Source organism: Caenorhabditis remanei, chromosome V (assembly GCF_010183535.1).
Source record: "Caenorhabditis remanei strain PX506 chromosome V, whole genome shotgun sequence".
NCBI classification, from domain to species: Eukaryota; Metazoa; Nematoda; class Chromadorea; order Rhabditida; family Rhabditidae; genus Caenorhabditis; species Caenorhabditis remanei.
In genome coordinates this window covers 900,453-924,975 of record NC_071332.1, presented here as the reverse complement: position 1 = coordinate 924,975, position 24,523 = coordinate 900,453, and the positions used below count along the sequence as shown (strand labels likewise).

Here is a 24,523-nt window from a genome sequence, read left to right as displayed (position 1 = left end):
CACGCTTTCGAGATATGCACCGTTGAAGATGAGAGGTTGTAATTATATAGAAAAGAGGAGAGGGAGAGAGCGCAGAGAAGCTAGAGTGTCTGACTTCTCTGCGTCTCTGTACCTTCATGCAGACACCTGGGAGATTCTTCAAACTCAAAAGTTGTTTAAAAGTAACGGGTGGTCATAACAATTGGGAAAATTACCACAGGTCATTACAGAGAACTGTTTATCCCCAGAGCTGATTTCACTTCACGATTTGATCTCGGCTTGTCTTGAAGCAGAAAACAACAGTATATAATACCTAAAAGATTTATATAAACCAAAGAAAAGAAAAACACTATCAAAAGTTTGAAGAAACTTCGAACAGATGCTACTTCGACAGGTGTAGTTTTCAGTAAATTCTATCGTTTTTTGACCCTTCGCCTCGTCGATATTTATAACCGCAACTTGTCAGGTTTTTAGTATGTTATAGAACAAACCTAGAGCTTTATTTTTGTAGTTGACAACTTTTTTATAGCTCTTCACGCTTTTGAGATGTAAGCCTTTGAATATGAGAGGTGAAAGGGCGAGACACAGAAAGCAGACACTCTCGCTTCACTGCGCCCTTTCCCTCTGCTTTTCTCTATGCCAATGTTTAAAGGCGCATATCTCGAAAGGGTGATGAGCTATCAGAAAGTTGTCAACTACAAAAATGTAGAGCACAAAATTTCACACATTTCATTAGTTGACAAGTTTTTGATAACTATACTAGGCTTAGAGATATAACGTTATGAACATCGGGCACCAAAACAAGAGACACAGAAAGCAGGCACTCTCGCTTCACTGCGCTCTCTCCCTCTCCTCTTCTCTATGCCAATGTTTGAAAGCGCGTATCTCAAAAGCCTGCAGAGCTATCAAAAAGTTGTCAACTATAGAAATGAAGATCTAGACTTGATCTACACGAATATCACAAATTCGATTGACTGTGCTACCAGGAGATCACGTAGAAATACACTGAAAGTAAAGTTTCAGAAATCAGATGTGTGATAAATTCTAAGAGTCTTTCTAAAGAAAAAATAAGTTCTTCTTCTCATTCTCATTCATTTCCTAACCTTATCAACTCAACTTTTGAGACAAAGTGACAAAGTGAATACCCTCAGGGCATCTCAACGTTTCTCACAACTTCTCTCAGCGACGTCTTCTGATTCTCCGTTTTCCTTAGAATCACATTTCCGACCGTACCCCCTGTCATTTCCTGCCTCGTTTTTCTTTTCACGTCATCTATTTTCGTACTCTCTTTTTCTCGAAACTTCATGGTAATGAGCGTGAATATCCTTGATTTGATTTGAAGAGAAAACATGAAAGTACGAAGAAGAAGACGTAATGAAAGTACCCCCGTCTTACTTTTTGTTTATTCGGGCACACACATTATTCGCATGATTAACAATCGGAGACTTTTTTGTTTGCTTGGCTTTGCAACCGAATGAATCAGAATGAGATTTTCTTGCAATATCTGCTATTTTACCACTGTTTTATAACTTATACTTGAAAACAATGTGTCACTTGTTACAAAAAAAAAAACAAAAAAGGTTGTGAGTATACCGATCAGACTGTTTACCAGGTCATGGAGTCAGTTTGGAGTTATGTGACGTGACATATACCATTGGAAAGCTGAGAAAACGTTGATTCCAAATATATATTCAGTTCTTGCCCTAGAGGTCAGTTATCCAAGAAAAATAAGGTCTAAGTTCTAAATCATAACCTATTTAGGGCCGAGGCTTGAGCCCTACGGCCCCAAGTACCTTAAAACGTAGTTTACCAAGTCAAGACCTTAACAATTATATTAATACCTCAAGACTTTTTAAAGTTTTCAGTGAGTTAGGTGGATTTAAAATCAACGCAGAAATCTTTTTTAGTTTGAAAAATTTTGGAGTCTAAGGATGCACCAAAAACACAAATTTTGAGTTTATCTGTCTGTCGGTGTGTCCGAATATCTGAATATCCAAAAATTCATGAATTCGGTTATGTTTTCAGAAAGTTGTTAAGATTTGAAAATCGCAACTTAAATTGCAATTTTTGCTTGTTCAAACTTTGACCTCGTTTTTCTAGAATACCAGGACTCTAGGGGAAAACCTGAATATATATTTGGAATCAGCGTTTTATCAGCTCTCCAATGATATAGGTCACATCCCATCACTCCACGGTCACCTGGAGGCCTTCCCAAGTGAGGTTGTGCTATTCGCTGCAATTTCCAGCAAAATTCCAGAAAGATTTCTGATGTTCTACCCTAAAGATATTCAGAATCTCATTTGCATCTCATTTCCCTTTCCAGCAACTTCCACACCCCACATGTAGGCGTCGCTGAAATAGTTGACGTTTCTTTTTCTATCTGGAAGCACAGCTGAAATAAAAATTTGATGTATATTTAGATTGAATCTGTCAACGCCAGACGTTTTGGAGAAACGAGAAAAAAGGGGGCGTGGCTTCGAGGGGCGGGGAGATTGATGTCACTTCTTCTTCTCTTCAATCTCAATCTGATGAAGTCCCTCATTTTGGGGAGCATTCTGGGTTGGGTGGCTCCCAAAACACGTCATACGCCCTACAATGAATTTTCCAAAAAAAGTAAAGTAAAGGAGGCCACCCTTGAAGTTTTTTCCTCTTTTTTATTTTTCAGAGAGACTCATCTTTATAAATGTGTATGTTTTCGTGGCCCAGTACCTTCTTGCAATACTTTTTATTTTTTACGGCTTCTGGGTGAATGAATATGAAATCTGGAGCTTCTCCATAATCGAATGCATAATCGAATTCTCTTCTGAGACAAAATGTTTCTTTTGTTTTTCTTTTCTTTATGTGGGCTCTCCTTTGCAAGAAGATGTTAGAGCGATGATGTGGGTGTATAGTCATGTTTTCGTATATTCTATGTTTTCCAGATAGAAAATTTAATGAGAAGATACTAAAACTATGACTATGAGACTACTTTTTGCTTTTTGGGTTCAAAGTTTTAGTAGGCAAATTTGAGATTCCGTCACGAGGTCCGTAAAGGTACAAATTTTATATATTTCTGTAGATCAAATGTAGAACTTTATTTTTGTAGTTGACAACTTTTTGATAGCTCTTCAAGCTTTCGAGATATGAGCGTTTAGGCACAGGCTGTTTTGAAGACATCTAGAAGAACAGCTACATTTGAGATGGTGTAATTGCTTCCAGATTTGTCGTATGCTTCTAATTTTTTAATATGTGATAGAACAGGTTTTAAGCTTATTATTTGTAGTTGACAACTTTTTGATAGGTCTGCTCAGTTTTGAGATATGAAACTTTGAATATTTTTAGCTCTTAAGTCTAGTGTTAGTGATATAAGTAACTCTCACTTTCAGCTGCATTTTTGTAGTTAATAACTGTTTGATAGCTTTTCATATTCTCGAGATATACACTGAAAAAGCGGATAGAAAGGGAGTGAGAAAGGGTGAGACGCAGAGAAGCCAGACACCCTCGCTTCTCTGTGTCTCCACCAGTTTCAGCCGCTCAACTTTAAAGGCTCGTATCTCGAAACCTTGAAGAGCTATCAAAAAGTTGTCAACTACAAAAATAAAGCTCTTGCCTTTATCTACACAACCAATATACATTCAAATTGACTATTTCAATTTTAACGCCGTGACACACTTTCAAATTTGACTCATATTTTTCACTGAAAAACTGAGATTATGATTTTAAATCCTTTTTTTTTTCGCGAAGTTTTATCCCTCTCTTTTTTTTCTCAGCCACACCATCCTAAGCTCCGCCCCTAATGCTCCGAGTTCCTGCTCCGACTCATGTCATTCACAGCGCCAGTGCGTTCATTTGCTGGGAATAATTTCCTCCGATCAGTTGCAGGAATCGCTAAAAATACATATTCAACCATTTTATTCAAATCCCTTCCTCATTATTCCAGGAGTCCAAACGTTCACCATCCCACCAGTTCATTCCCCTAGTTTACTCTCTTTCCGAGAATCCATTAACCCTTTTTTTGAAACCAATTATCTTCTTCACTTTTCATTATTCCTTTGGTCTTCAAACTAATCCTAAATATTCAACAAAAAAACGAAAAAAATATGTTGGAAAGCGTGCCAAGATCAGATTTGTCTGACGAAATCTGAATCACTTTTGTTATTCCTCTCCCTTTCGTCTCGTCATTCTTAGTTTTCTGTTGAAAAAAACCAGACGTTATGTGTGCACTCATTAGTTCCATTTCACGCTAATTACACAAGTTTCGTTTCGTCAGGGTTCTCAGTTCTCAGAATTCTCTTCCGTTTTTTTTTGTTTAAAAGGAAAGGAGAGGCAGGTGAATATTCATTCATTTTGTTATTGTGAATAAGGTATCAGCTGTTCGTACATAAGGTATAAAAATCAGTTAGTATTGGTGACTTATATCATTGAAAAGCTGAGAAAACGCTGATTCCAAATGTATATTTAATTTTTGCCCTCGAGGCCTGGTATTGGAGAAAAATGAGGTCAAATTTTGGACCGCTGACAAGTCATACCGACGTACCATGCTGCACGCGTCGGGTTATGATTTGTCAGCCGTGCAAACTTTAACCTTGTTTTTCTCGAACACCAGGCCTCAAAGATAAAAACTGAATATATATTTGGAATCAGCGTTTTCTCAGCTTTTCAATAACCACAAGGCCTTCCCTAGTAGTGAGGATTCTGAATCCGTTTTCAAAGTTTTTTAACATAGCGGAGATACGCAGTTTCAAGTTGGAGCATCTCAGTTTATATTGGTCGTAGGCAACTTTTGATAAACGTATTCAGAATCTTAAGAATTTAAATTTTATAGGTATATAAAAAACTTTTCAATAAATTCAGTTACCAGACCCAACTCTGAATAGTTTGAACTATTTTGAGCCAATTTTAACAATTTTTATTTTTATTTAAACGTTGGTAAATGTATCTTGATGGTTTCTGGCAGTTTTTACAGCTAACAATCTCATCACTTAAGTTTTACAGGAACTTAGAAATTCAGCGTATGTGCCTGGAGCTATCTCGAAATTTGGATTCAACCTTATAAGCTTCGAAACTCAGCAGATTTTGGTGCTAGACAATTTTTAAAAACAGATTTGAATCCTCATCACTTAAGCTTTACAGGCATATAAAATCAATTCAGAAATTTATATAAGCCCAAGTAAAAAAAAACGAATAAAACGGCGGCGACCCAAAATTGAAACTTCGAATTTATTTTTCTTGGGAATAAAAGCTCACTTTTTTTGTCAAAACCAAATTCAGATATAAAGTCTGTTATTCTCAACTTTCACTCCACCTAGTTGACTCCCCTGACCGGAATTGTACGAACTCTTCTCCCTTGTGACCTAGATTCTCCTTCACGTCATCTTCATCTACTTCTGCTGCAGAAGCACACAGATTCTTGCTCATTCTCCCCACCTCCCAAACAGATCTAATTGGAATCGTTATATTTGAAAATGTCGCCCCCCCTCTCCAGACTCCGCCCATTATCATCTTCTCATCCTATTTTCATCTCAAGTTTGATTGAGTCCTTATTCCCGTTAACCTCTTCAAATTCCATTTTTTCTTTCCTAAAATATATCTCACTTCAGGTACCCCACGAGCGCTCGGCACGTCCGCTTTGTCACACAGTCAAAACATGCAAAAAACAATGATCGCCGCTCTTCTTCTTGTCATCGTTGCCGTCTCAGATATTGGTAAGGGTACCAAAGTTCAGATAATAATATAAAATAAGTCTTTTTTAGTAAACGCCGCCCCACAACCGCCCACTTCATGCGCCCTCGACGAGCGCGCTCAGATTCCATGCGTTTGCTGCAAGAAGGACTGTTGGTATTCCATCGCAGCGGTATGTTAAAGATTGGAAATTTAATGCAGATTCTGAATATATGAATAGAATTTCTGTGCGATTTCTAGAAATCAAGATATAACGGTTTGAAGTTTGTTCAAAGAAGTCATGCTTTGCTAAACTTGGAGTGTACATATCTCAGCGTCTAGACATCGTTAGCAAATATGAAATATATTTTTGAAATCAGCATAAAATTTGCTATAACATGATGTTTATCTGCAGTCTGGAACTTCCCAGACCTGCAAATTTTTTTGTGGTAAACCAGAAGTGTGCGAGCTGCTAATCTTCGAGCTTACATATCTCAGCGTCTAGACATCAAAAGCAAAAACGAGTTACATATTTGGAATCAGCTTTACATTTTCTATAAGATAATGTTAATTGAAGTTTCTAAATTTGCATTCTGAACAAAAAAATCCATAGTATAAGAATAATGGCCGCCACGGACCTACTAATGGTAGACGAAGAGCTGCGGCTTAACGGTGACCTCAATTTTAAGCAAAATTTACGAAATTCTGGTTGATCTAGTAAATCCGTTCCAAACTCTGAAAACATACATATAATCTACTATTTTGTGAAGAAACCGCGCTCTAGTGCACTCACAGTGTTGAGTTACCTAGGCACGATGAGGCCAGGGCTACCAATGCAGCTGCGCTCTATTGACAAGAAGAGTACATTATTTACGTCATGGTGAACATTAGAATTCCTATAGCCGGTATAGTTTGCACATAAGTTTAAATATTCACAGTGACGCAAAAAAATGTACCATGCTTGTCAATAGAGCACGGCTGCATTGGTACCACTGGCCACATTGTAACTACGGATATTGTCCAAACAGCTCCGTATCTCCTAACCACGCTTAGAGTTTCCCAATTTGCAGGCTGCCACCCACGAGCTCGGACACATGCCAGGAGAAGCCGGAGAGCGTGAAGCGATGGCCACCTTGAGACTGATCCGTGCCTGCATGATCGCCGAGTGCGCCGGAGTCTGCTCAGCATCGCCATTCTAACTTCTTCGTTCACCCATCTCATCATAGTAATTTATTTGACTATCTGATTCTTGACACTGATTCTCCGCTTCCAATTTATTCCTCTCTTCTTTTTCTCTTTCTCACACACACACCACAATTAGATCTTATAGACTCTCTGCGAAAAAAGTGTTGGAGTTGTCTTCATTTTTGTAAAATCAGTCTTGTTTCACATCACTTTTTGAGTTCGGTATATGGCGACACGTCTGGAATAAAAATGTTATACACTTGTCAAAAAATAACAATAAAGTCGTGATGTTGTTTGTGGATTTTTTGTTGGCCTTAACATATTGCAACTATCTCATATAAAATCACACTATGTTTTGTTTAACATAAATTTGTAGAGCAAGTCTTGATCTTCATTTTTGTAGTTGACCACTTTTTTGTAGCTCTTCCAGATTTTGAGATACACGTCTTCAAAGACAGGTACCTGTAGTCAAGTGGAGACGCAGAGAAGACAGACGCTCTCGTTTCTCTGCGTCTTCCCTCTTCCTTTGGGTAGTTTTGAGCGCTTATATCTCGATATTTAGAATAGCTATCCAAAATTGTCAACTACAAAAATAAAGGTCTAGATTAGAGCTATTAGAAAATATAGAATTCGAATAAATGGGACTATGAATTGTACTGTTTCATGCCTTTTAACAAAGGATCCTTTTTTATATCAGGGTTCGGAATTGGCTGAAACTTTGCACATATATACTTTCGACCCTGCTCTAGCACATTTCGTTTTCAAAAATCACGCAAAACTGCTCATTGGCTGACAGTTGGGTCTGGAAACACTTTAAACTCAAATTCACTATCTCTCTCCAACACTATCTCTAGGTGTGATCAAGTGAAACCACCTGATCCAAATTATCCGGATATCTTGTTCTTCTTCACGGTCAATAAAATGTAAATACACCCGACCGTTAGTCCCGAAATGTTTATCTTTTTCCTCTCCTTTTACGACAGTCCGATTTTTTCGTTATCTCCTTTGTTTTATCCATAAAACAAGTGCGATGACAAACCGAATTGAGACATTTTATGAAGAGAGAGTATCCGCCTTTCGCTTTTAGATTCCTTTTCCATATAAAACCACGTCCTGCATTAGCAAATTTGGGTCTCTTCCCTCGTTCCGTATAAAGTCGCGGCGCCGGATTTACTCTACTCCACATTACCACTTTTATTCGCTTACTTTTACTATTCACCTACATACATTTTTTCTAGATGTCGGGCATGTCTTCTGGACAAATTCTGATCGGCTCGCTGACGGCGTCGTGCATCACATTCTTGATTTCCATCTCTGCGATTGCTTTTATTCTTCAAGATGTCACTTCACTTTTTGGAGAGCTTGAAGTGGAAATGACGAGGTTAAAGGTACAGAAATCAGAAGACGTTTTTGAGATTTTGTGGGGATTCAAATCTCTCCTCGTTACAAAAAAGGGTGCAACTCCGTCCATTTTGACGCTAGATCGAATTCAAAAACTGATTCAGAATCCTTACGTATTCAGCTATCCAGATATACCCGTTTTTATGAGAAAAGCATTTTCAGTACGACACCAGCTTTGCCTGGTCTGATAAGTACATTTTTAAAAAACCGTGTCATAGTCCGATTAAGCTTTTGACAGGTTTTGAAAGTTCATGACTTTACATTGAGTAAGCCGCCGGTCACATAATTTTTGGAAAAAAACGGTCAAATACTGGATTCTGGAAGTTCCAAGGATTCTGAATCTGTTTTCAGAATTTTTGTAACATAAAATTTGTCTGACTTACAATCGTTTTAGTCCGAGCATTCCCTACTGAAAATGAGTTCAATCTGAAAACTGGTGTATCTTGGTTGATTTTGATGTTAGACCAAATTTGAAAACAGATTCAGAATCCTTATGTCTTCAGCTATCCAGACATATTCACTTTCATCAGAAAAACATTTTCAGTACGACACCAGTCTCGCCTGGTCTGACATGCAAATTTTCACAAAAGACATCGGACAAATCGACAGGATAAGGAGAAACATCATGCAGCAAGAGACGGATTATTCTGGATATCGTGAGTTGGCGGGATTGGCTGAGTAGCGACTCACTAAAGAGGGAAATGGAGTCAGTTTGGAGTTACGGGACGTGACCTATATCATTGGAATGCTGAGAAAACTCTTATTCCAAATATACATTCAGTATTTGTCCGCTATGTCTGGTATTTGAAAAAAACGAGATCAGAGTTTGGACCACTGACAAGTCACCTTACCGACGCGTGAACAATATCGGCAGCGTGGTACATCGGTAAGGTCATTTCCTTGTCAGCGGAGGTCACGTCCCATAGCTCCAAACTGACTGCAAGATTTCACCTAGTCAGGTCTTCCCAACTACAGTACCCCCTTTATCTTCCAGAAGCCCAAGTAACCGTATCCGACTTTGCCAACGACGGTTCCGGCGAATTCCCCGATGAAATAATCCCTGAACCAATGATGCCTAGCTTCCACCCGAAATGTGCGTGCTTCACCTCTCAAACGTGTCCTCCTGGACCCCCAGGCCCCCTTGGTGACCAGGGAATCGATGGGGATGATGGAATTGATGGAGTCGATGGGTATGATGGATTCGATGCCTACCCGAGTCCTCCGGCGGTACGTCTAACTTTTATGATACTGGTGTCAAAAATTTAATTTCAGAAACCCTCCAAGGCGCCATTCACTTGTCCACGTGGACCACCTGGTGACTCTGGCCCGGAGGGTCCACGTGGCAAGCGTGGGCTCCGTGGACCGCGTGGACGCCCAGGGAGACCTGGAATCAACGGGAACCCAGGGTTCCCCGGGGATATTGGATCGCCCGGACAACCTGGACCAGATGGAACGGTTGGGGAGAGAGGAGTGAATGGAGTGGATGGAGTCACTTATATTCCGAGACAAGGAGTCAAAGGAGCCATGGGGCAACCTGGAAATGAGGGACAGCCGGGGAAGAAGGGAAAGCCCGGGTTGCCAGGGAAGGAAGGAATTCGAGGATACGAGGGGATGAGTGGGTTGAGAGGAATCGAGGGAGTCGGAGGACCGATCGGGCCACCAGGAGCCCAAGGACAGCATGGAGATGATGCTGCGGTGAGTTTACTCAAAATATCAATTTTCAGCTCTGAAATTACTATGGTTAGGTAGATGAAATCTAGGACTAGATTTTTCTAATTGAAAACTTTTTTGTAGCATTTCATGCTTTTGAGTTATGAGCCTTTAAAAATAAGCGGCTTGAGCAGAGAGATTCAAAAAGTTCTCAACTACAAAAACAGAGATTAAACCTAGACCATTATTTTTGCAGTTGACAACTTTTTGATAGCTCTTCAGGTTTTCGAGAAGGTAGGCGCTTTCCAAAAGGCCGTTTGAGTGGAAGAGAGAGAGAAAGAGAGCGCAGAAGAGCTAGAGTGTCTGTCTTCTCTGCGTCTCTCCTAGACTCCAGACAGCTATCTTTGAAGACCTGTATCTCAAAAGCTATGTTAGCTATCAAAAAATTGTCAACTACAAAAATGAAGATAAAGGTTAAATCTACTAAACCATGTGAATTTCAAAACATTTGGAAACCAGGAAATTCCGGGAAATCGTACTAAAGTTTGTGGCGTCTTTGGTCAGTATCGGAACATTTTAGTCTCGATGTTTCTTATTGGTCACCATTTACAGTACCTCATGGTCCCCCGCTCTTGGTGTCGATTTACACCGTAACTCGTCAAAACTCCCATAACCTAACTTTCCCCATTTCGCAAATATAAAGATAAAATTCGCCGGTGTGTACCATGAAATCCTTAAAAATCGAACTTCAAATCAGAAAACTCCAGAACTTCATCGAATTCGAGCTTTGAACCGTCGAAATTCCGGGAAAAAAGGAGAAAATATTATCGTGTTCCGTCTTTGGTCAGTATCGGAATATTTTTGTCTCGCCGCACCTTTTTCGGTCACAAGCTACAGTAGCTCATGGTCTACAAAACCTTTCTTGGACCCCTTGGTGTCAATTTACGGCGTGACCTAACTTCCCAATTTTTCCTCGGCCGCCTTTCAGAACACCTCTATTTTGATCTGAAAGTGTACATATATTTTGGGAAACCCCCTCCCCCCTTTCTCCTGCTGAGACCTAGAAAACAAGCGTCACATGACATAAATGTTTACGTTTACGCAAGCATGTTTTCCCGTGTGTTACAAAATAATCTTTAATTCTCAAATTATGTATAATTTGTTTCTTTTTTTTTCAGTACTGTCAATGTCCGAATCGTGGCGACTCTGAAGCGGGCTCCGGCGAGGCACCACCACTGTTTCATTGATCAATTTGTGATTTTAGTTTAGTGTGCTTTGAACCTAATAAAACTAATAAAACTGCCATGTGACTTTTCTCTCTCGTTTTTTTTTTGAGAAATGTTTCAGCTAGATCAAGTGCAATGGCGTGATGATAAGTTCGGAATCGTCATCACATGCGCCGACCCCGTGTCTTGTCTTTTCTTCTCTCTCTCTTATTCTCCGTCTCTTCAAAAACTATCCCTTTCTCTCTCCCTCCTATCGACCAAACATTGTGTCATTCGTTCTTTTTCTCTTATTGCCAGCGGCTTTTCGACGAGTTCTCTGGTCTAAAGAATGCCACGCCAACGCCGCACTGGAATCGTGTACGACGTCCGCGAGCAGGGAACGGCTCGCCTGATTTTTGACGAGAGACGCACCAAATTTGATGTGAGTTACACAAGTTTTTATGAAATTTCACAAAAATAGTATTAGGGAGTCCTTGACACAATTTCCGGCGAGACAATGTTGGTCCGTGGCCGTGTGACGTCACCAGACGCTAGTACCTCCGCCCCCGCCACTGATGGTAGTATTTTAATGGATGTGGACGTTGGTAAGTTAATTTTTGTCATGGAAATCAAAAAAAACAAGTTTCTAGTGGATGGAGAAGAGGGATCTGCATTCCATGTGACTGGTGTCAAGGTTTTCGTCGATGAGCAGTATGCGGCTATCGATTCAACAGCCATCAAGTTTGAGGCACTTGATCGCTTGATTGGCATGAAGTGAGTTTGATTTGGAATAGGAGGCTACGTGTGGAATGGAATGATACTTGATAAGATTCGTATCAATTGTTTGTTGTAGTATGGTCTGGTGGTGACCTAAAAGGAAAGTTAGGCCACTGTTTGTTAATTTGTTGTCCGGCCCAAAACCGGATTTTTTCTCGATCCGGGATTTAATATTATGGAACGTTTTTAAAACTAGATTTTGAACGAATATTTGAAATTTTTTTGATTTTTTTTTGAATTGTTGTCCGAAAATGTCGAATTTTCGACTATACTTCAGAATTCAATCAAATTCTAGTTATGCATCCAGAAATTGGATTTTTAATGAAAAATTTTTTTGATTCAAATAATTTGATCAAAAAATAGGTTACTTGTCTTGAAACCGGGCCGAAATTTGACAAGTTTGTAGAAAAATTAGTGGCCGGATTATTTTCCTCGGCCACCAACCATAGCATAAAATTTTTTATTTGAAAAGTACATGACTGGAAAGCTTAATTTGTGAGAATTTTAATGAAAGAACTGAGATTCATCAGTTTTTGCTTGGAGCATTTTGCAGAAATGGTGAAATTTTCGTGTCTCCGCTCTCTCATTTTCACGTCGGATGAAGCTTGAAAACTTTATTTGGAATCCTCATAAATTCTAGATTTTCTCGATTTCTGAAAGTGAGTTCAAGTTTAAAATCTCCTGTATCTCGGTTAATTTTGATGCTAGAAAAATTTTGAAGACAGATTCAGAATCTTTGAGAGTTCAGCTTTCCAGACATATAAATATTTTTTGAAATTTTTTGAATGTAATCAACGTTTTCAAGGCTAGCTTCCTCATATCCGTATCTCAACTTTCCCATTTTGCAGAGCCGCCGTCGAGATCCAACAACACATCAGTCCCGAGATCGCCGAGGAGTCCAAGGAGGTGTTCGTCGGAAAAATGCAAATCCACTTGCTCACTTCGCACCGCCCATCCCCATCGATTCGTCGCGAATCGGTGTGCGCCGAGAATAATGATATCAAGATTTTAGAATGTTCAGATGACTTTTTGTCTTAGAATTGCTTAAAAGTTTTTGAGGTTTTTCGGGTTTTAAGAAGATTAAGATTTTTTGCTCATTCCCCGCTAGTTGGTCGGATAGTTATTTTATTTCTTTCTTTCCTGTTTTTTGTAAAATATGAATAAAAACTTTATTGATTGAATTTTAACACAGTAAAACTTATTAGGCAGTCATGCCGCAGAGGAATCCAGCTTGTGGGAGGGTGCAGCTAAAAATAAAAGGATTGAGTGATATCGATAGTGCCCTAAATTTTGTCTGTAGAGCGCTCTTCCTGTGCACACTTCCGGCCATGCCGCGATTTACTCTCCAATGACGCTGACTTACAAATTTTTTGAAAAAATTTGTCAACTTTGACCCTATATTTCAATGTTAAAAACTAATAATATCAAAAAACATATAATACCACTGGATAGCTCAAGAATAGCTCTACATTTTTGTAGTTGACAATTTTTTGATAGCTCCGCCCAGTTTTGAGATACACAGCGTCAAAGTTAGGGCGGTTTGCGCGCGCAAGAGGGAAGGACGGGGAGAGACGCAGAGAAGCGAGACGCGCTCCTCTTTTCGCACGCTCTCTCGTCCTAAGACGCTTGACACCAATTGGCTGCGTAGCGACTCAATAGTAAACGAACTAATTGGGATTCGGCAAAGCGCGACAACCACTGCCTGTCCGGTAGAGCGAACTTCCCCTTTCCTCCCAAATCCAACATCTTTAATAACCGCCCCAACTCACTCCTTATCATCAATGAACCCTCCATTCTCATGCACATTCATCACCACACAATCCTCTGGCGCCCCGTTGCTCTCCAAACTATCTGGCGCATCGATTGACTGATCCCACTGAGTGAACATGAAGTTGTTAGTAGTAATCTGATCATCCCATTGGAATCTCAGATTATTTTCTCTACACCCTTCCTCGTTTGCCATTTGAGCTGGAGTCTTGAAGCAGTGTGCCTTACGACGAGCTCCCAGCCACATGTATCCAGGGTTCTCCGTGATGAGTTTCTTGGATTTCACTGCAATTTTCAATTTTCAATATTAAGGCTACGGTCAGTCCATCAATGCTCACTCTTCAACCATAACTGCTCCTCCACATTCTCAACTCCATGAACCCTTGAGTTATACTGCTTCCGACAAATATTCTGAGCCTCCAGGTACGTGGCATTCTGATGGAAGATGCGGAGACAGATACGTTTTCCTGGGGCACGGGCGAACGTCTTCCATCCCGGCGGACACTTTCCTTGCCACAGGTTGCACTTGCCGATCTCGGTGGCAGTGACGTCGAGGGTCAGAAGAATGACGACAAGTAGAACTGAAATGAGGAGTAGAGGACGAACCATTTCAGGTAAAAAGTACTATCTTGAGGGGGGAAGTGAGTGCTTATATATGTTGAGTGGAGGTGGGTAATGAAATGGTAATGAAATAGTTTATGAGTGGTTTTATGAGCAGTGGTAGTGGGGGAGGGGTGGATGGGTACTTGGGTACTGTAGTTTGATGATCTACCACGTCGGTTTTTGATTAGTTGTGATTTATGATCTGTTGGAGAAAATCGGGGTTTTAACCTTCGGATCTCGGACCAAAAGCCTCGGACCTTTTTGAGACACTCTCTTGAGGTGTTACCTTTGGCCCTGGATCTTGGGACTCGTAACACATTCACTGTGAAACTCGAGCATGACAATGTACAGAAAAAAGTCGAACCAGTTTTTATGAAATGGTGTTATGTATAGTGGGTACCCAGACAACTAATAACACATTAGTCCATATTTCATTTGGCTCCGCCCTTTACCGTTTAAAATAACTTGAATTTTAAGGCATAGCCCTTATGCCTCTGGGTTCTTATCCCGTGATCATGTAACCTTGAATTTTCAACCTTTGATTTTCACTATTCATCTCACAACCAAAAATTTTACGCTTTGACTCTAAACCCTGATGACTTCAGTCTTGACTCTTTAGTCTCGAGCCTAAAACGTTCAAACTTGGAGACCTTTACCCTGATGACAGCCAGTCCTGTAACCCCCTGAAGGTAATGACTTGCCAGTAGTCCAAACTTTGACTTCTTTTTATCAAATACCAGGCCTCGAGGGCAAAAACTGAATATATATATTTAGAATCAGCGTTTTTTCAGCTTTCCAATGATATAGGTGGTTCTATGACTTTCCTTAGTTAAACTTTAAGCAATGAACCGTTACTGGAAGATCTGGTTATGGAACTTCAAGCTTTAGGCTTTTAATATTGGGCCTTTAGGCTTAGGATTTTAACCTTTTCAAGGCTTGAAATTCAAACAGCCTAACTATGGCAACTAGTTTTTATCAGTGGATCGTTCTTGCTCCGCTTATGACTAACACAAATGAAATTCGACCTCGCAATTCGAAATCATGCAATCAAACTACACATTACCCAACACAAGCGTCACCACCAGTCGGAAGGTCAAAAAACTCCCTGTTTTTGTTTCCTTTATTTCCAAAATTTGCATCATTTCATTAGTTTTCTCTGACATTTAAAAATGCTTTAAATAAGCAGCCACCCGTTCAGAATTATCATCTCTCTTTTTTATTTCTTATCACTATTTTCCTTTTCTAAATGCCATCAATTTGGAGAAAAGTCAAAGAGTACTGTCAATGGTTTCTATGGGGAAAAACTCCATATAGTCAGCTCAGTGATCATGGGAAGAAGGAGGCGAGAAGTATGTAAACGAATAACTAAAAAAGTTTCATTTCAATTTAAAAAAAATTAAAAATTCCAGGAGACCTGTACTGTCGATTATTCATCATTGCAAATGCACCGTACTTCGCTACGGTTTATGGGACTTTTGTGTTGAGCATGTAGGTTTTAATTAAAAATTAACAATTAATTAACGACAATTAATAATTATAAAGTTTTTAGGGGTGTGTCATCGAAACTTGCAGATTTGATGATCAAAGTGGCGCCGGAACGAGGTAGGGTTACTTTGTGAGAGTGTTATCGCACTGCTGATTGCCTAAATTTTAATGAATTATACTGATTTTATAGAACAAGACTTGATCTTCATTTTTGTAGTTGACAGCTTTTTGATAGCTATTCAGGTTTTTGAGATATGCGCATTTGAATTCAAGGTGAAAATGTGCGCACAGCTACAGTTGGCTATCTTTGAAGGGGCATATCTCAAAAGTGGGCGGAGCTATCAAAAAGTTGTCAACTACGAATATGCAGAGCATGACTTTTTCCATAAAACCATATTAAAAAAATACATTTTCGGTTTTCTTAGACGCCAAAAAAAACCTTCTAAAATTCAGATATCTGGAAAAAGTGTGTTGGTGGATTCTGCTTCGGTACCTACATCGTACTTCATGTGATAACAATGGGTGCTGGTATGATGTATATTACGTTCCCTTTCTATATTTATGTTTTCAACACTTCTTATTCGTTTGTCACCAGGAAGTTTGGAGATTCATGGAATAAATTTGGGAATTCGTGATTTTTTTGACTAATTTTTTTTGACTAACTTCCACAAAAGGAAATATTGGAGAATAAGAAACTTCGAGAGTCTATAACTTTGTAGGATTTCACTTAATTTTTTTTGAATTTGGTTTCATCAAAGAGATCACGTCTTGAGCTCTAATTTTGTAGTTGACTACTTTTTGATAACTCTTCTAGGTTTCCAGATATGCACCTTCCAAAATTGAAACCGGAAAGATGTCCCTTTGGTGTCAGGTTTTGTTCCATGTGTCCCAAACGTATATGTTTCTTGTAGATCAAAACACGGGCTACATTTTTGTAGTTGAAAATTTTTTGATAGCTCTTCATGCTTTTGAGATACGCGCCTTTAAAGATCGGGAGCCGAGAGAGCGTGCGAAAAGAGGAGGGCGTCTCGCTTCTCTGCGTCTCCCTCCTCTCCGCTCTCTCGCGTCTTGGAAGCAAGCTATTTGTAAATGCGCGTATCTCAAAAGCCTGCAGAGCTATCAAAAAGTTGTCAACTACAAAAATAGAGCTCAAGACTAGATCTACACAATAAACACAATTTTTTAATAAAATAAAATAAAATATTACAAAGTTACAGACTCTCAAAGTTGGTGAATTTTCCAATTTTTTCTATTTGTTATATTATGTTATATTATTCACTCTGTTTACCTAGTTTTCCTATATGATGCTACTTTTTACTAACATGTTTTCCATTACCTTGTTTTTCAAATAGTAACTACACCTGATGCTACATACTGTAGACATCAAAGTCCACCATGACACTAAATGACACTTTTGTTATCGCCTCCTCACCTCCAGTTTTATCGAATTCAAGTGTGATAACAGGTTCATTCACCTTTTTTTCTATTTACCTCAATTTTAATTCCAAAAAAAGTATGACATTAGTGAAGAAAATTCTGAATATTCTGAGAGATCATTGCACACCGATTCTGCTGAGACCCAAGAAGTTTCGGGATATGAATAAGGAACAGAGGAATGAGGCGATCAGTGAGTTTTTTTTGGGAAAATACTGATTTTTGGGTTCCGGGACGTTTTGGAACCAATACATTTGGCAACTTTGAAATTTCTATACTAAACGGGAACGAGCTACGTAAAATTTCTTATTTTTCAGGGATTATTTTTCCAAGTTTGGTGTCGAAAAGCACAAAAAGTCATTGTTGCCAAACGACTAGTTTTGGAACGTCACGGTTTTGAAATGTCTTGTTTCGAAACGGAGCCGTTTTAACTATTTTAGATCAAGTAGAATTTTCAAAAAAACTAGATTTCCATTTTTTTTTTTGCTTTAATTCTCACGATTTTCCCGATTTTCAGACAGGTGTATCTCAAAAAGGGGCGGAGCGATCAAAAAAGTTTCAACAAACAAATTATAAAGAATTTCAAGGGATGCATTTTCACAGTTGACAACTTTTAGGTAGCTCCGCCCCTTTTTGAGATACAAGGGTTCGAAGGTTTCAAGGGGAAAGAGAGAGGGAGACGTAGAGAAGCGAGAGTGTCTGACTGTCTGCGCTCTCTTTATTAATGAAAAATTAATAAAATGTCTTTTTTCCAGGAGACGCCACCTTCAGAATCATATCCTTCCTCCTCCTCCCATTCATCTCTGCGATGCTTTTCTCGTTTGCAGTGTCGATGTAAGCTATGTTGCAAGTGTGCTCTACCGAAATTTTGCAAAACCAGGGAGTTTCAGTAGAGCGCGCTTACAGATTCCGTGCAGAGGAAATAAATAAAAAATTTCAGACTCTCCGGAATGCTAATCAACGAGATTATCACTAAAGCTCTCGGGTCTTATGGTAGGTTTTAGAAAGCACGCTCTAGCGAACTTTTTTCAATAAAATTCAAATTTTTTTGATTCAGAATCCCAAAAATCCTTACGTCGTGGATGTGTGGTGCTCAGCGGGTCAACTGTTCTTGGTGCATCTCTTCTATTCTGTCTTAATTACCTAATTCCAGCAATTTATCGATTTTTTGGCTCTTTTATTGGATTAGCCTGACTTCGTAAATCGACATGACTCATTGTGTGTATAAAGCTTTTTTTTCGATATATTACTCAAAATTGCATCACTCGTAAAGAAAAAGTATATAAAAACTGATAAGAATCTCCTCGTTTTCCTCTTTTTTACTGCCGAAATGCCATCGATTTGGAGTAAAAATTGGAGCAAAATCAAAGAGCACTGGCAGTGGTTTCTGTGGGGAAAAAGACCGTACAATGAGCTGAACGATGTGAAGAAACAAGAAGCCAGGAGTGAGATTTTGAAATGATTTTTTGAAAAAAATCTGAAATTTCTTGTTTCAGGAGACTTGTATTTCCGTCTGTTTTTGATTGCAAATGCACCGGCGGTCGCCAACTTTTATGGGACTTTTTTGTTGAGCATGTGAGTTTTTCTTACAATCGCGCTCTACCGAAAACAAAGAAAATTGTGTGGGAAATTGAGAGACTCAGAGAAAAAGAGAGGTGTAACTCAGTTGTAAGAACTTTCAATAATTTCAGGTCCCCCGCCGATGCTCTATATGATTTACTTATAAAAATATTTGGAGAAAAACACAAAAAACCAATTGGACGACTCAGTTTTGGCATTTATTTCGTTCTTCATGCCATCACGATGAGCGCCGGAATCTACTATATAGCAGTACCTTGTTATACGTATTGCATAGGTTTTATGTACGAATTGGGGGGGGGGGGGCTTGTTTTTAAGAAATTATTAAATAAATATTAATGAATAAATAATTATACAATTTATGGAGATGTTTTTTCAGAGCGATTTCCTCTTCGAATTGACTGACATTTAAGTTTTTTTCTGGATCATGAGCTCCAGTAGACTACGTGGTTCCCTATAGGTCGGAGCACAAAAGGACTCAATTTTTTGGCTTTAAACTTCAAAAACCCTTTATTAAGCATTCAGAAAGAAATTCCTATCGAAAAATATTAGATTATCAACAATTTAAAAATCTAAAAACTTGATAGTAGTACTATTTCGGAACCCCACGAAAGTCGGGGAAAGAACTTCAATCGGGGAACGAAAACCGGGTAAAACAACTACGGTTTCAAAACTGTGACGCGAATTTGCGTTCCTCTGTGCACATTTTCCCCGATTTTCATGGAGTCCCACTATTTGGAGAACTGACAAGGGAAGTCTTTGGAGACGCGGTTTTCAAACGATCTATAAATTTGGCCATTGGTACTTTCGACTACGGGGAGTTCATTCCTGCCATCAGAACCTGCTGAATGTTTATGAGAGCCCAGTTATGAGCTCTCCAACTTTACATGTGGTTAAGCTTTTTCATATGGAATTCGGAATAGGCCGCATATACGCCACCACACGGTTCCATTGGTGTTCCTCAGCGGTTTTCCTGTGCTCGTATGTTAAAAAATGAGAACACCTTTGCGAACATTATTTTCCCATTTGGAACACCATGTAAAAAGCTAAACCATATGAAAAGTTTGAGAGCTCATTACTCGCCTCGCAGAGACATTTAGCAGGTTTTGATTGCAGAAATGGACTTCTCGTAGGCAAAAATACCAATGACCAAATTTATAGATCGGTTGAAAACCGCGTCTTCAAAGACTTCCCGTCTTAACTTTAATACATTCATAAATTGATAGGCTTTACCTTGAACATAATTATCGGTCCGGCTTCAATAATTCGGTTTATCGGAGGTATGATTCGTAACACATGAACTCCCATTCCAAACAGCAAAACAAACGTAATGATCTTCTATGAAAACAGAGGCCTTTTCTCCATCACCGTCTCTTATCAAGTAGTCACGAGATTCGAAAGCACTTGGGATCCACTTCCTGTGTGGAGGTCTTGGAAAATTGAGAAAGGTTGAATATAGCAACCTGAAAGCAAATGTTTTGTTTCAGGGAAAGTGATCTGCGAACAAAATCTTTACTATTAAACAAACGCAAACGGTTGTATGTTTGTGAGTCTGTCGCCGATCCTACAGCCCTTCCTACTGGACCGATTTTCCTCAAAGTTGAACCAAAAGATCAGAAATTTTTTCTTAATGATGCCCGTCTATTTTTTGGAAAAAAAATCTTTTTACGAAAAAAAATAGAGGATTCCAATCGTGTGGTCCGTTTTTGGATTGATCCACGTTATAAAAAGTTAGGGGCCATTTTCTAAAAAGTGATGACGTGAAGGATTTTTTGATATCATCGGATTCGGAAAAAATAGAGGATTCCAAACGTGTCTTCTATTTGCGGATTAATTGCGATCCACTGTAACACCTAGGAGGGTGGTGTGGAGAAGAAGGTTTAGTCGCCGTAAGGCGACGTGAACTGACTGGTTACGAATAAAAAGACAAACCTCATTTGCCATGTCAGACGGAGAATACCTTCTGATTGACTCATTTTTTTGATGCCCACATCTTGCAACAGTTTTACAGCGTCGTAATTTTTATACTCATAAGAATTGATTAGGAGAGACTTTAAGTTTTCAAACTTTTTGTTCGTTCTCCAATCATTCAGGAGACAAACGATAGTCGAGTCGTGAAAATTCGTTTGTCGGACATCGAGTCGTTTGCCCCTGAAACGAAGCAAAATGTCATCTCCGTGCATACCGGAACAATAGATTCTCAAGTATTCAGTTCCAAGAATTACTGAGTTTGGACATAAATTTCCTGTGAAATGTCCGCCAATTTCAATGTATTCCTGGTTTGGCGAAGCGGTGAAACATGCTTCCAACTCATCCGCTGTCGTGTTTTCAGGTACTTTGATGCGGCTGCTGTTGATATTTTTCAGACTAGGTGGCAGATGAGTTTCCATGGATTCAACCTCATAATCAATTGACGATCCAAAAAATTGGTACAGGTAGTCATGAATTCCTTGCACAACACGTTGCTTCTCCTCTGTATTGTAGGTATATTTTGATCCGCATAACCTTGTATCAAAACTGAAATAATATTTACAAAAGGTCATTCTAGATTATGGTGTTTGGACTAAAACGGTTTTGGGACATTATGGGGGTACTCGATTTTAGAATTCGGAAAGATAGAACTGCGACAAAATATAACTGTAACAATATAGAACTGACTAAAATAGAACTGAACAAAATGGAACTGCGACGAAATAGAACTCTAGTTCGAATGGAGCGCGTTTGCACTCGTGACATTTAAGAGGAATTATAACCGATTTTCGAGGAGAAAAGTCGACTAAAAACACTTATTTTATGGAGATAAAGTCTTTGTCTATTTAATAGTCAACAAAAACTGAAAATTATATTAGATAAGCCCAATAAGCATTTTCAAAACCAGTGGTAGAGTTCTATTTTGTAGCAGTTCCATTGTGTTCAGTTCCACTTTGTAGGTGTTCTATTTTTGTCAGTTTTATATTGTTACAGTTTAAATTTTGTCGCAGTTCTATTTTTCCGAGTTCTAAAACCGAGTACCCCCGACATTATAGCAATTGCACCAAAAAGTATTGCCTTGGATGATTAACACGGAAATTATGGTCGAAAAACCAGAAGTTAAAGTTTCACAAATGCGCCATGTCATTGGAAAAAAGGCAAAACAATCTGAAGTTTTTCCAACAAATAATTTCTTGAACGGGAAAAACCCAAACTAGATTTTTTATTTCTATAATAAAACTAGTATAGCACGTAGAAGAATTGTCAATACTCACCTGCATGAGACCTCCGGATCCATTCCAAACACTCTCATTGGATTTGTGACCAGACCTTTGTACGGAAATAAGTATATTCTTTCAGATTTGATGTCAAATCCAACAGTAATGTGAATTTCCTCTAGTTCAACAAACGAATAATTGACAAATTTGATGTCTTTCCATCGGTATCTTTGAAGTGATTGAATCAAATATTTGATTCGTTTGGAGCAGAAGGATAAAATCAAAAGTGAGTGGAATCCCATCAATTCAAATATTTTCTGCTGGGCAAGAGATGGAAACCTCAATAGTTTCATGGTTGTTTCTGAAAAATAACACGATTCAAGTGGTTTGAGAACCGACGGTTTTTCTCGATGAACTTTTTTCAAAAAAATCGTACGAGGTTGATTGATAGCTCAAAAGATATGTATTTTGAATTGCCATCATTGAATTATAAACTCAATTTCCCAAAAAAGTCACTCGAGCTGCGATTAATGGATTTCATTTTGAATGAATGACAATTCAAAATACCTATCTTTTGAGCTATCAATCAACCTGGTACGATTTTTTTTGAAAAAAGTTAAGAGAGAAAAAACGTCGACCACTTATGCTGCACCAGAAAATGGAAGAGTAAGACAGGATAATATAGATAGTAAAGATAATGAACCTATTCGGGAGGTAGCAAAAAAAACAAAAAAACTATTTTTTGCTAGTACTATAGAAAGTAGATAAGATAGAAGGTGAGGAAGAGTAGATATGGAAGATTTCGAATGAGACCACGAGTTATTGAGATCGTGAGAATCTAGAGATTGGGCAATTATACCAGAGGAAGGTAAGACAACGTCTTGGACAATCATTTCACTCAGCGGCGACGTCAGAGTTACTCTCAGAGATATGATGCTTTCATTTTGGGGGGGGGGGGGGGGGTTCAGAAACTTAGACGAAGTGTCTAAGTGGATTGCTGTGAGAATCCTAAAGCTACAACGATCACCTTCTAGAGATTCTAGTTGGATGGTGGATAGTCAGAAACAGTTGGTGACAGGTTTGTCTTGGTGGGCGTGTGAGTGTGTATTCGCGAAGCGGTCCGTCCTGCCTAGCAAACAGAAACTAACAGTTGTTGACCCAAGAAATGCCACCTCTTCTTATTGATTTTGGCAGATTGCACACGGTGTGGCCAACGTCTCCTCCGGGTCAAATAATCGAACCACTAGTGTAGAATGTTTAGTTGCCGTGAGAACGCTACAGAGATTTCCAAGATGACTCTGGTTTCTCCAGAAATCGTAGAGAGGACAGATCAAATTGAGGTTAGATGCTCTCTTTTTTCTCAATATGAAATTGTTCCTCGTTAAAATTATTGTTTGAAGGGAGAAGTCAAAGGCTTGAACACCCTAAAACATATGAAAAATAGTGTAAGTGACATTACCAGAGGTCCGTTTGATTAACATAAAACATGAAAAAGTCCAAAAATATTCATGCGTTCAATTTTAGGCCAGGGCGCATAGCAAATGAGCAAAGATTAGTAACTGAGCACGCATGATGCCAATTTTGCTGGCAATGTCTATACTATATAAACGCAAAACCCGGCTAGAAAAATTTACTTACGAATGAAAGACAGAAACTAATATAAGACGTATAAGAGGTAAAAACGAGCTAATATAATGATGTCACTCATTGATAATTCGCTAAATTTTGAAATTTGATAATTCCAGGTTCCCGCCGATACTCTATTTGATTTCCTTATAAAAATATTTGGAGCAAAACACAAAAAACCAATTGGACAACTCAGTTTTGGAATTTATTGCGTTCTTCATGCCATCACGATGAACGCCGGAATCTACTATATAGTAGTGCCTTGTTATACGTATTGCATTAGCTTTATGTACAATTTGGGGGTGTCGGTTTTGAAGAAATTATGCAATTTTTTGACATGAAAAATATATATTGCTTCGAAAATTTTAGTGTTTTTTCATTAGTTTTTTCAGAGGGGAATGCTTATGAGGGGGCGGGGAGGGAAGACTATTTTCAGATTGAAATTTAGATAATTTATAGTGAGAAAAGAACTGAAACGGAGCAATCGTCGTACAGTACATTGGCAGCGAAATAAGGAAATAAACGATTTCAGAAAAAAATCACAGGAACAGAAACCAAACTTTTAGGGGAAACAAAGATGTGCAATAAATACAATAGGAAAAATTATGAGAATCGTAGAGAACACTTTCACAGCACAATCCTAAGTTCATTGCGAAAGTGCTTGCAAAGAGAATCCGAAAGAATCTATCTTAAATGCCACGTCATCAACATCTACGAAAAATCGATAACAGGGGGCAGTTTCAATGGGCCAGACGACCTGTAAAATCAATATTTTTGGATATTTTGGACGCAAACGGAAGGAAGACACCGGTGAGGACATCATTATGGTTTTTTCGTCATATTTTATCAAAAAAACTAGGTAGATTTTGTCCGATTCTCCTCACCAGGCTGTCAGCTTTCTATGATTTTCGATTGAAGCTAGTTTTCGCTGAAATTGTGAAATGAGTAGCTAGAAAGGAGAAAATAGAAGGTATAGACTAGAAGGAATGATTTTTAAAGCTAATG

General features: G+C 38.8%; 7 protein-coding genes across 7 annotated transcripts; 5 read left to right on the top strand and 2 right to left on the bottom strand.

Annotated features, from left to right (window-relative positions):
* Positions 1–5,617: 5,617 nt before the first annotated feature.
* Positions 5,618–6,818, top strand: GCK72_016549 (uncharacterized protein; the record flags this gene model as incomplete). The annotated part of the gene is made up of 3 exons (XM_003100396.2): positions 5,618–5,663; positions 5,712–5,812; positions 6,690–6,818. The coding sequence occupies 3 exons, from the start codon at positions 5,618–5,620 to the stop codon at positions 6,816–6,818; spliced, it is 276 nt and encodes a 91-aa protein (XP_003100444.2).
* Positions 6,819–8,042: 1,224 nt separating this feature from the next.
* GCK72_016548 (uncharacterized protein) lies at positions 8,043–9,954 on the top strand (the record flags this gene model as incomplete). Its single annotated transcript, XM_003100405.2, has 4 exons — positions 8,043–8,192; positions 8,750–8,861; positions 9,200–9,432; positions 9,478–9,954. The coding sequence occupies 4 exons, from the start codon at positions 8,043–8,045 to the stop codon at positions 9,952–9,954; spliced, it is 972 nt and encodes a 323-aa protein (XP_003100453.2).
* Positions 9,955–11,409: 1,455 nt separating this feature from the next.
* On the top strand, positions 11,410–12,875 carry GCK72_016547 (uncharacterized protein; the record flags this gene model as incomplete). The annotated part of the gene is made up of 4 exons (XM_003100348.2): positions 11,410–11,502; positions 11,548–11,665; positions 11,711–11,834; positions 12,686–12,875. The coding sequence occupies 4 exons, from the start codon at positions 11,410–11,412 to the stop codon at positions 12,873–12,875; spliced, it is 525 nt and encodes a 174-aa protein (XP_003100396.1).
* A 727-nt stretch (positions 12,876–13,602) lies between these two features.
* On the bottom strand, positions 13,603–14,213 carry GCK72_016546 (uncharacterized protein; the record flags this gene model as incomplete). Its single annotated transcript, XM_003100375.2, has 2 exons — positions 13,603–13,889; positions 13,943–14,213. 2 exons carry the CDS (start codon positions 14,211–14,213, stop codon positions 13,603–13,605), a joined length of 558 nt encoding a protein of 185 aa, XP_003100423.2.
* Positions 14,214–15,453: 1,240 nt separating this feature from the next.
* On the top strand, positions 15,454–16,327 carry GCK72_016545 (uncharacterized protein; the record flags this gene model as incomplete). The annotated part of the gene is made up of 4 exons (XM_003100363.2): positions 15,454–15,556; positions 15,617–15,695; positions 15,757–15,809; positions 16,146–16,327. The coding sequence occupies 4 exons, from the start codon at positions 15,454–15,456 to the stop codon at positions 16,325–16,327; spliced, it is 417 nt and encodes a 138-aa protein (XP_003100411.2).
* Positions 16,328–17,207: 880 nt separating this feature from the next.
* Positions 17,208–18,320, top strand: GCK72_016544 (uncharacterized protein; the record flags this gene model as incomplete). The annotated part of the gene is made up of 4 exons (XM_003100374.2): positions 17,208–17,319; positions 17,882–17,960; positions 18,067–18,119; positions 18,184–18,320. 4 exons carry the CDS (start codon positions 17,208–17,210, stop codon positions 18,318–18,320), a joined length of 381 nt encoding a protein of 126 aa, XP_003100422.2.
* A 1,642-nt stretch (positions 18,321–19,962) lies between these two features.
* GCK72_016543 (uncharacterized protein) lies at positions 19,963–22,245 on the bottom strand (the record flags this gene model as incomplete). The annotated part of the gene is made up of 3 exons (XM_003100391.2): positions 19,963–20,167; positions 20,637–21,221; positions 21,950–22,245. 3 exons carry the CDS (start codon positions 22,243–22,245, stop codon positions 19,963–19,965), a joined length of 1,086 nt encoding a protein of 361 aa, XP_003100439.2.
* Positions 22,246–24,523: the final 2,278 nt, after the last annotated feature.